Source organism: Dipodomys spectabilis, unplaced genomic scaffold, assembly GCF_019054845.1.
Source record: "Dipodomys spectabilis isolate Male_0828 unplaced genomic scaffold, ASM1905484v1 ptg000188l, whole genome shotgun sequence".
NCBI lineage: Eukaryota > Metazoa > Chordata > Mammalia > Rodentia > Heteromyidae > Dipodomys > Dipodomys spectabilis.
This window is the reverse complement of record NW_024870865.1, coordinates 4,765,567-4,777,057: the sequence shown is the minus strand read 5'-3', so window position 1 is coordinate 4,777,057 and position 11,491 is coordinate 4,765,567. Positions and strand designations below refer to the sequence as shown.

The window sequence follows — 11,491 nt, the reverse complement described above, 5'->3', positions numbered from 1 at the left end:
GCCCTAAGAACCTGGCTCTTGGAAGTCAGGGATCTATCTACCTCAGGAAATCTGAATAAGACTTGAACTACACAAAGCTTGAAGTTCATCAGAACTCATCTTTGGCTGCCATTTCTCCTCACTTTGCTCCTTCTCTCTCTCTGTTTCTTATAAAGCCCTATTTTTGAAGTCCAGCCCAAGAATAACTGCTTACAAAGGTCAGCTGGAGGCATTGGGAGTTGGGCTTTGTTGGACCGACGATGACCTCAGGAGTAATGAGGTGACTCCACCTTTAGTAAGAGTATGCCTTTGGAAAGCTTTAGCATCAAGAGAATGATTCACCCAGTGACAGCATGACATATAAGTGCAATTTATTCTGCACAAGCTTATATGCTGCAAAGAAAAGACCAAACCAAAGCTATTTTCTCTGCCTTTGATAGCATCATTTTCCTCAGTGCTGTAGACCTGGTAGATAGATCATCTCAGTTTATCTTCATTAGGGTATATACCATTTAGTCCTTAATTCTATTTATTTGGTGCTGGTTTTTTTTTTTCTCTCATCCCTATTTTCAATGTTGCATATCAAATCCAGGGCCTTTTAGGTACTAAGTACAGTCATTAAAACAGAGACACAACAAATCCATCATATTTCCCTTAAGTATTTGACTATGGCAGACATAACTTTCTCACAACAGGGGAAATTGAAAATAATTTTAGTAAAAAATGGCAAGCATCCATGAAAACCATCTTCTGCGTGGTACCAGGTCACAGGGACCCCTTGGTCTTCCAAGCGCTTCTTATACAGTAGGCCATCATCTCTGAAGGAGTCCCACTCACAGGTCACTATGAGAGCCCCTGGAAGCTGAGCAATAATCTGGTCATCAGCTATGAGGGGTACATATTCTACTTCAAAAGCATGTCTGGTTTCCAGATAAGCATCCTCATTAAAAAGTGCGGGAAATTCTGCTTGGTACTTGTATCTGAACCTTTCAGGGAGATTGTCAGCGCTCAACCATTTCTTATACTTCTCCCAGATATGGGGAGGAACACACGCACCTTTTAACAAGGCATCTTTCCAGGAGGAGTCAATTGTAAAATAACGGCATAAAACTGTCATGACTTCTGTGAGGGGAATTGGGACATTTTTGTTCTGTTGATGTGATGGTAACTGCAAATTGATGCCCTGGAGAGCAGGGTAAACCAAGATCTGACCCCGGAGCTTTGGAATATCTGTTCTGCCCACCAAGGCCTGGCTGACGAATGCCACAATGATAGCTCCAAAGCTGTCTCCAGAGACCACAACCCGGGAGGGGTCCACCCCATAGGTATCTAGTGTCTTCAGGAAGTGGATGGTGGCATTCAGACAATCCCTGAAAGAGACTGGGTGGTGGTAGTCAGGAAGCTTGCGGTACCTGTGGAGGAAAAAGGAAATCCAGTACACTACTGAGCAGAGGGTTTAGAAGATGCCATTTGAACAGCGTCCTCTACCACACTGAGGAGACCACTTCGGATAAAGTCCTCAGACTGTGTATAGCCAAAAAACACGTGGATTCCTATGTTTTCTATGTGTGCATATGAAGAACCTGCTTAGAGTCAGAGTGGCCCAATCCAAACCCCTATCTGCTTCCACAGGCAAGCAAACCCAAGTTTCTGAAACATCCAATCTGTTGGCTTTGGAAACAGAAAATACACAATGATGGGGCAGGGAAGCACTTCAGCTACTGGTGGTCTCATAGTCTTTCAGCATTCATTGGAAGCTAAGATTGATGTCGTAGTGAAATTGTCCTTTTTTTTTCACAGAGGAATAAACAGGAAAGAAGAGGGCTAATGTAAGAAGGAAGGACTTATTTCTGAATGGAAACTTCTCTCAGCCTTCTTCTCTTCGACTGTTCCTATGGAACCCTCTGGTAAGTCTGAAGCTCCTTTTCTCTCTGCATAATTCCAAAGCTGCCCATCAATCTGCTCTGATCCATGGGCCAGATCTCTGCAAGTATCTGCTATAACGACACACGGTGAAATTCCTCGCAGCCATCAGTGCAGGTGCTCGAGGACACCTTGCTGTGGTCTCTGTGAGGCAATTTCATTTTCTCCAAGGCTTTTTGGATCATGGACTATTATGTTAGAAGCTCAGGTACTATAGTAGCCAGTTGAGATCAAGTCTTGACACTGTAAAGACTTGACACTGTAAAATCACTCTCCTTAGTGATTTCAAAATAGTCTAGAGATGCTTAGTAACTTACTGGAGTCCTACTGCTGCTGTGGCGCCTCATGCAGAGGAAATCCAAATGGAATGAGTCCATCAGGGAGGCATAAAGTTATAGTCTTCTTAAAAACTTCACTCACTCCCTTCTCCAAACTGTATCACACTGACTTTTCAGGACTCTTTGTACTTAAATATAGAATCATACCAGTACCAGTGCCTACTATTTTTTTCTCCACTCCAATGATTTGTTGCTATCTCTAAGAACAGTGATTTATATTTAGTTACTCTCCACATTCATCTCCCCATTCTTGGCAGTTGTTAGGTAGGGGAGTATGTACATACGCAGGTAGGCAAGTACTTAGGAAGGTACATAGGTAGATAAATATGTAGGTGTTTAAAGGAAGAACTGTCAACCTGTAGAACCATCAAGGATGGTGTGCAGTGAACAGGACATTGACCTGGGCCTGCAGACAATGCTGCTTCCCTACCATCTTCATCTATATCTCCTCTGAGAGACATACTACCCTCAGATTCACCTTATTTTGTCCTTTTCGTTTTACACTGTGGTTTTGGGTCTGGGAAAAATTTTAAATATTGATTTGGTGTTTTTTTTTAATTCTCAAGCTTATTGGCAGACTTTTCATATACTTGTGAAAAATTTCCCCTTAATTTTATTAAGATTACTTAACACCTTAACTATTCTTAGGGTTCATTTGCAAAAGATCTCTTGAATGTTCCCTATTAGCTCAGTCATTCTATAGTTTGGATAGGAGGTATGTTGGAAACGCTCATTTATCCATGTCTTGTTTCCTACTTGGTAGAGCCAGTTCTTGAGACATGACCTGATTGAATCAGACAGAGAAACCAGGATCTGTTGTTCTATACTCACTTGTAAGAGCAGCCCATTAATTTGCTCCTGAATTTACCTTTATAACTATCACAAAACACTGTTGGCAAACTATTTTGATTGGTTAGCTAAATAAAATTCCACTTCGTGTCACATCATATGCACAGTGCACTGTCGGGGTATTCTTAAGAGAATTCTGGGAAGAACCCCCCTACAATTAACTCCTATGTTTATGTGCTACATATCATTAATATTATTGTAACAGAATGCATTGTTAGGACAGACACACAGTTACATAACTATTATACTACCACCACCAGCCATTCAAATATCTCCCATCATGAAGCATACTTCCTTTGGGAGGAATTCTCTACCCTTTCACTCTGCACTAAACAGCCTAACGTTCCTCTGGCCTTGCCTCTCTCTTGCTCAGGTTCACTGGCTACCTGTGGAGTGTAGCCTACTCACTATAGCTCATTTTCCCTTCAATGAACTTCTGCTTCTCTCATTACTCACGTGTGTGGTGTTTTGGTTTGGTACATGAACTCAGAGCTATTCCTAAGGGTCTTTTTCTTTTAACTAATATAGCACTTGAACCACAGGTACACATCTGACAATGGCAGGTAATTGGAGATACAGGTCCCAGAGACATTTCTACCTGGGCTAGCTTTGAACTGTAATCTTCAGACCTCAGTCACCTGCATAGCTAGGATGACAGGTCAAGTATGTCTCATTCAATTATTTGCTGGAAATTTTGTGAACCTGGAATGACACCCAACTGAGACAGCAGTCTGGTAACAAGATGGTGAGGGTCTTACTTCAACAATGGATGGAACACTTCTTGACTCACAATCTCTCAGCATTAAAGGGCAGTGACTAGTGGTCAGACCTAGTTAGAAGAAGTAGAAAACTGAAGGTGCTGTTCAGGTATACCTTCTCTCTGGACACTGACTCTCACTGTCATCTTTCTGATACCACTCGATGACAATTTTGCTTTGGTTTTTGAATTTATGATCAGTCCATATTAGTGCAGCAAATTGGCTATGAGATAATACTTTGGGAACCATGAGCTAAAATATATCTTTACAAAGTGGTTAGAGTGAGGAAAATTTTGAACTGATGTGCAGAGAAGTAGGATGGTTGCTATGACCACACTAGAATATGGTTCTTAATCCCTAGGAACTTGTCTGTGGAAGGAATATGGAAAACATTGGTATGTAAGGTGCAAGGCCCCCAAGTGTGGACCTAGAGGGAAGTAGGTGATTCTGGGAGAAGTTCTGAAGACTAGCATGCTGACAGGAATGTTGACATAACAGATGTTGCTCATGAGGTCTGAGGTGGAGACACAATTCTTTTGTGAATCGGATTAAATGCCATTCGTGTGACATTTTGGCAAAGAACTCTCCACTTTGCCCATGCCTTGAGACTTTGTGGGAGATACAGACAATTGGAAACAAAGAGACAGAGCAGGAACATTTGAAAAATAGATAGTCTCTTGCAGAAAGTTATTATTAAAACTGTTGGACAAAGAGGGTATGGTTGTTAAAAGGAAATAGTTGAGTAAAGAAAATAGTTAAGAAAAAGGAAAGAACACTTCACTTAAGGAATGGGAAAGATCCCTCGAGAGGATCTCAAGAATTATGCAGACTTTCTGGGCACTAGTGGTTCATGCCTGTAATCTTAGCTACTCAGCAGGCTGAGATCTGATTAATGCAGTTCAAAGCCAGCCTGGCCAGGAGAGTCCATGAGACTCTTATCTCCAAGAAACCACTAAAAAACCAGAAGTGGTGCTGTGGCTCAAGTCATAGAGTGCTCACTTTTAGCTGAAGAGCGCATGGACAGTGCCCAAGCCAAGAGTTCAAGTCCCACTACCGACAAAAAACAAAACAAAAACAATCAACATTGTCTAGACACCATCTGATTAGGACATCAACTGTGAAAGTTTATACTCACACTTGAGCACCTTCTTTCCATAGGACTTATAGGAAGTTATGTCTCTATGATTCATTTTACCATGGTCAGTAACCCTTGCACTAGTTGGCTAATGCCACAGTGGTCCAAAGAGGCCCAGCTACTCCATGTGCTGTTGGTACACAGTTTTTGGCATCATTCATGACTACTCTGGAAAGTTTTGTATAGTTCCACTAAGAATTCAAAGGAAAGCCTGAGAAACTAGCCAAAGCAGAGCAGTGTTGGAGTCCCCGCAGGCAGGCAGTGCTTGAGATGGGTAATTGGTGGGGGAAGGTGTGAGGCTGAAGCTATTCTGCAGTGGAGACATAAAGAAGTTGATGATGTCAGGAAAATGGGTTTTATGCTAAGTAAATCTGCAGGCAGTGATGGGAGCCAGTGCAACAAAGAAGAAGTTGGGTTTTAATCACATAGCCCACAGGCTGGAGCAACAAGTGCTCCAGATGATGGAAAGGCACCACATGGCTTCATGCTTTCCCAGCTATGGTTTGGGCTTGCTCTGTTCTGCTTCTTGCTCTGGAACTCCCATACTTTCCTTTTGGAATGAGATTATTTACTCTGTCCCATTTCATCTTGGAAGAATTTAACTTGCTCTTAAGTTTTCAAGGACCCATGATAGAAATTTATTTTGAGTCTCAGAAACTACTTTGGATTTGACCTTTTTTGACAGTTCTGGTTCTTCAACTCAGGGTCTAGGCACTCACAGTCCTTGAGCTTCTGTTGCTCAAGGCTAGCATTCTACCACTTGAACCACAGCACCACTTCTTACTCTTTCTGTGTATGTGGTACTGAGGAATCAAACTCAGGCCTTCATGCATGCTAGGCCAACACTCTGCCACTAAGCCACATTCTCGGTCCCTGGACTTGAACTTGTGAACAATTTTGTAACAAGTAACACTTTTAGGACTCTTGGACAGGGACCAATGTCTTTTGCATTGTGAGATGGCCTTGAGCCCTTGAAGTCCATAACAGTATGTTGTGGTGTTGACATGTTATATCTCTAAAACCTTAGGGTTGAAGGCTGGTTTCATAGTAATTGACACCAATTATTGCAAGTTATAGGAAAAGAAAGGATCTAAATTTACACATGAATGAATCCACTGATGAATTAATAATTTCAGGTTATTATTTGGACATAATAAGAATTGGTTGCTACATGTAGAAAGTAGGTAAGTGTGTTTAAGTGGTGTCTTATTTCTGATACATTCCTGTCTCTTTCTGCTTCTTGACTACAATTGTGAGAGCAGCTAGGCTCTGTCATGTCCTCTTGCCACAACCATGATATACCTTAACAGAGGGACCTAGAAATGAAACAACCTAGCTAGCCTGCATGGACTAAACTCCTCAAATAGTGAGCAAAACTAAAATCCTATTTCTCCATAAGATACATTCCTTCTGTGTTTGTTAAAGTGATGGAGACTGTGTAAAATGGAAAGATGAAATCTTGTGTTTACTCCACCACAGCTGATCCTTGCATGCCCAGTGTTGGTGAGGATTTTCCACCCTTCTGATATCCTGTGGCACGTTTCCTCTGGCTGGGAGTGAATGTATGAAAGGGAACCTGTGGTCAGGACTCCTGGATCTTGTACATCCTCCTCCTGGACTGCTCTGGCTGCTACTCTCCCTCTCTTACTCCACTTACCCCACTGAGAGCACCACTGAGTCTGTCTTCAGGGCCATGAAACTGCATGTGTTGTGGTACACATCTGCAAGACAAGAACAAGAGAGTTCAGGCCATGATGGGGACGATCACTTACCACCACAGGCCCACTGAGAGCAGCTGCTGTTGTAGGGCTCTGAATAACAGACTGTGTCTTTAACTGTCTCCTCTGAAATAACACTATGAAGCTCTGTGTAGGCAACGTCACATATCTATCTACAATTTACCACATGTCATAGATCAAGTAGACCATGAGGCTTAACTTCTGCAATGCTTATTTTACAATAGGGTAAATTGAGACCCTAGATGGCACAGGCATCTGAAATAGACTTTGGACTAAAAGTTTGGACTAAGGAGTTGGGATTAGAAGGAGGAAGATTAACTATTTTTTCTATTGATTTTGGTGAGGATTTAGTGTCTCTGGGTGGCCCACTGTGATTAATGCAGGGGTTTGTCACAGGTTCTACAGGCAGAGAGGATATGATAAAGGCAGTAATGGAAAGGAAGGGAGGAGTCATAGCCATGTATCTAGAAGCCCCTTTGGGGATATCCTGACCTGCACCTGCACTGAGGGACCATATTGTGAAGAACATTGCCAGGAAAGTACAATTCCACTGATGATGTGTTCCTCACCTCTACTTGGTTGAGCTCCACTAAGCTCCATTGACTGCTAGAATTGGCCCCACCCAGGGGTCACTGGATAGCTAGCTGAGGCTGATGGGTAATGAGGCCCTTCCTCCAGGACCACACACCACAGGAAAGCTCTTTACCCAGGCTGCCTATCACTGCAGCCCCTCCGTGGTAGAAGATGACGCCTCGACGAGGGCAGGAGGACACTGCCTTCGGCTGGAACAGCCTCACGCGGATTGTCCCAAATCGCAGGTTGGTCACCACCACTCTAGGGTCCTTCCATATTGGCAGTAGATGTAGTGCAAATTGACAAAATCTGGGCATCGAGCAAATTCTTAGCTTCTCAAGTATACACCCCTGGAGGAGAGTTGGAGACAAATTTGAATTATCGTTGAAGACTCAGTTCCTTTCAATGATCTATATGAGCCATTTTGAAACCAGTGTGAATCAATGTGTACACTGCTCCCATGTGGAGATGAGTTCATCAGATTCTCCTAAGGTTTATGGGTATTGACACTTCTCAAGTGGTTGTGAGAATGGAGAAGCAGGAAATCCAGGAAAGCTATTCATTCTCATCAGATGGAATTCTTATTGCTACTTGCCTTGGATTAAATCTGATTCTTACATAATTTCTACCATATTGCACCTCATTACCAAGGTCAAATGGAGTCTTCTTTTATTACTTCCCTCATTCCTTGTACACATATATGAGAAAATTCACACCACTAAAGTCATGAGACACAACACTTAGGGTCCTCTTTTTCCATACATATCACTGCAAAGACAAAGATTGATTATGAACCTGCTGCAAATTCAGCCCTGCATCCCCAGACTTGGAAACTCTACTCCGCATGTGAATGCTGCTGTACTGCTGCCTCAACCTTGAATGAGGTGGTTCAACTTCACCTTTCCTGGCGGTGCCCTCTTCAGAACAGCAGGGTTTTCTGATGCATGAAATCTGCACAGAATGAACTTTGCAAAGACAAATTGCCTTTTTCATGATTTCTTCAGCATCTACCCTTTCTTGTCAGGGACAATGGCAGGTAGTGAGATGAAGGCACTCTGGTGTTACTCTGATGCTATGGCAATGCTAAGTTACAGGCACTGGACTCTGGTAGCTATAAATTTCTCACCTTGATGATGCATCTGCTTTCTGATCAGCTGTGATACTGAGGCTGAGGACGAGTCTGAGTTTCACTGGTTATACATCACACAGATTCATTATCACAATAGGAATGTAGCATGGAATCTGGTTCCCATTTGAGATGCCTCTTGACTTCCCATATGGCCTCCTTTCTCACTGGAGGAACCCAAAGACCTAGAAGGATTTGAAGGCTTTCTGATCTCCCTAATATCACTTAGCATCCTGGGGCAGAAAGGCAGTCTAAGACAACAGACTCTATCCTGTCCATAGGTGTGTATCAACTTATATATTTATATCAACATTTATGTATGTATCAATATTTTTCTCAGTAGATATAGATAGATAGATAAACAACATGATATTCCACAAGTACCCATTAGATCTACTCTCACATAATTTTCTGCCAACAAAAAATACTCTGCTTCCTTTGTCTTCTCTACATCTTTATTATTGTTTTTTTAGGATGGCATTGATCTCTCATGCCTAACTACTTCCTATGTTTTAGACAAATAGCTATCTGCCAAATAAAATGAGTGACATTCACTGAGCACTGAAACCTTATGCTTCTAATCTTAACTACTTAAGAGAATGAGATTCAGAAAATCATGACTGGAAGCCTGCATAGGCAGGAAAATCTGGGAGACTTCCTTTTCCTCCAATGAAACAACAAAATGGTGAAGTAAAGGTGTGGCTCATGGGATAGAGCACCAAACATGAGCAAGGAAGCTGAGTGAGGACATGAGACCTTGAGTTCTAACCCAAGTACTGTCACATTAAAAAATTCAACTATTAATATCATACATTTCTCTTGCTGTTCTATATCTTAGCTAAGTTTCAAAGCTGGACAGATGCTATTAGGTTACCGATAACATTTTTTTACCCTCCCCAGTTTTATGAAAGAATTTCACTGGCAGCAAACCTTTGTCCAGGAGATTTTAACCTCATTTCTCTGGTGCACAACTGCTGATTCCAATCTTCCAAAGAGATCAACAGCCACTGATTCTTACACCCTCACTTGCCTAAGTGAGATATGAGTAACAGGATGTGTTTTACCCAATCTGGTGAGTTTGGCTGGTTATGGCTGACACAGATTCATTATCACAATGGGAATTGTAGCATGGAATCTGGTTTCCATTTGAGGTTCCTTTTGACTTGCCATTTCACTGGAGGACCCCAAGGAGCTAGGAGGTTCTGAAGGCCTCTGATCTCCCTACTAGCACTGAGCATCCTATGGCAGGAAGGCAGACTAAAACAAGACAGACTCTCCTCTCACCATAGGTGTGAACCCACTTATATATTCACAGCAATGGGTATATATACATATATGTGTGTATATCAATATTTATCTTAGTAGATATATGTACAGATAGATATAGATATATCAACAATATGATATTCCAAAAGCACCTCTTAGACTGACTCTGACATAATTTTCTGCTACCAAACTATATGCTGCTTCCTTTGTCTTCTCTACATCTTTATTATTGTTTTTTAAGAATGCATTGATCTCTCATGCCTAACTACTTCCTATGCTTTAGAGAAATAGCTATCTGCCAAATAAAATGAGTAACATTCATTGGGCGCTGAAGGATTATGCCCCTAATCTTAACTACTTAAGAAGTTGAAATTCAAAAAATCCTGACTGGAAGCCTGCATAGGCAGGAAAATCTGGAGACTTCCTTTTCCTCCAATAAAACAATAAAATGGTGAACTAAAGGTGTGGCTCATGGGATAGAGCACCAAACATGAGCAAGAGAACTGAGGGCATGAGGCCTTGAGTTCTAACCCAAGTACTGTCCGTCACATTAAAAAATAGTCTAGTATTAACATCGTACTTTACTCTTGTTCTATGTCTTGCCTAAGTTTCAAAGCTCAAGGACAGATGCTATTAGGTTACAGATAACACTTTTTACCCTCCCCAGTTTTATGAAGGAATTTCACTGGCAGCAAACTCTTGTCCGGAGATTTAACCTCATTACTTCTGTGAATAACTGCTGGTTCCAATCTTCCAAAGCATATCAACAGCCATGGACTCTTACAGCCTCACTCGTCTAAGTTATATATGAGTAACAGGATATGTTTTACACTGTCTGCTATGGACTATTTAACCCATGCTGTTCTTCATAGGCAGGGCCACTAGGCATTATAACAACTCATTATCTAACTCATAAAGACCACAGATTCTTTCTTTTTAGAACCTACTCTATGAGTTTCTTCTGTTAACTGCCTGTTTGGTGAGTGGACACAAGGACAGTCAAGGCTCATTTTTATGGCCATCACATTTGCTTTGTTTTTCCACAATGAGCCTAGAGCAAAAGGTGTGGCATCTTTTCTTTTCTTTATTTTGGCTGAGGGGAGGGGGCTGTCCTTCAGCTCTTCAGCTCAAGGCTAGCCCTCTACAACTTGAGCCACAGTGCCACTTCCAGTTTTTTGCTTTTTCCTTTTTTGGTGCTGAGGAATCGAACCCAGGGCCTCAGGCATGCAAGGCAAGCATTCAACCACTGAGCCACCTTCTCAGCCCTTTTCATTGATCAATATGTATTAGCCTGAAATTGTAGACTATCCATGTTTTTACAAAATGTTGTCCCAAGGGTTCCTTTCTCAGTACTCAGGCATGATAGAATAATTAAAAAACAAATTTACCCATGTGAATATTAGATGGCCAAAGGAGTGCAGAATCCGAAACTTCATTGTGTGGACGATGGCAGGTGGAACATCAATAACCGTCCAATATTCTATGAGAATCCACAAGCTGAACCCCAGGACCAGGATGTACCCAACAGTGAGAAGGATCCCCAACAAAGCAATCATGGTGTGCTTCTTCCTTCAGAATGGGCGGAGGAACTCCTGCTACCTAGAGAAGGTCTTAAGATTATCTCTTGCCCACAGACCCAGGTACTTTATAACTTGCAAAGTCTGAATCACCCACAGAGATAAAGGTTTTGCCATACTGAAAAATGAGAAAAGAGATTGCATCAGATACTGCCCTGGACACGAAGTGGCCCAACATCTGTGAAGCCCGGCCATCTGGTTCCAGGTCAAGGCTGTGTATTATCACAC

The 11,491-nt window shown here is 42.0% G+C and overlaps 1 protein-coding gene across 1 annotated transcript; it reads right to left on the bottom strand.

The window, feature by feature from the left end:
- Positions 1-622: 622 nt before the first annotated feature.
- On the bottom strand, positions 623-11,242 carry LOC122121435 (arylacetamide deacetylase-like 4). Its single transcript, XM_042695651.1, has 4 exons — positions 11,075-11,242; positions 7,428-7,644; positions 6,640-6,703; positions 623-1,391 (listed from the first exon to the last, which is right to left on the bottom strand). The coding sequence occupies exons 1-4, from the start codon at positions 11,240-11,242 to the stop codon at positions 623-625; spliced, it is 1,218 nt and encodes a 405-aa protein (XP_042551585.1).
- Between the last annotated feature and the right edge of the window lie 249 nt (positions 11,243-11,491).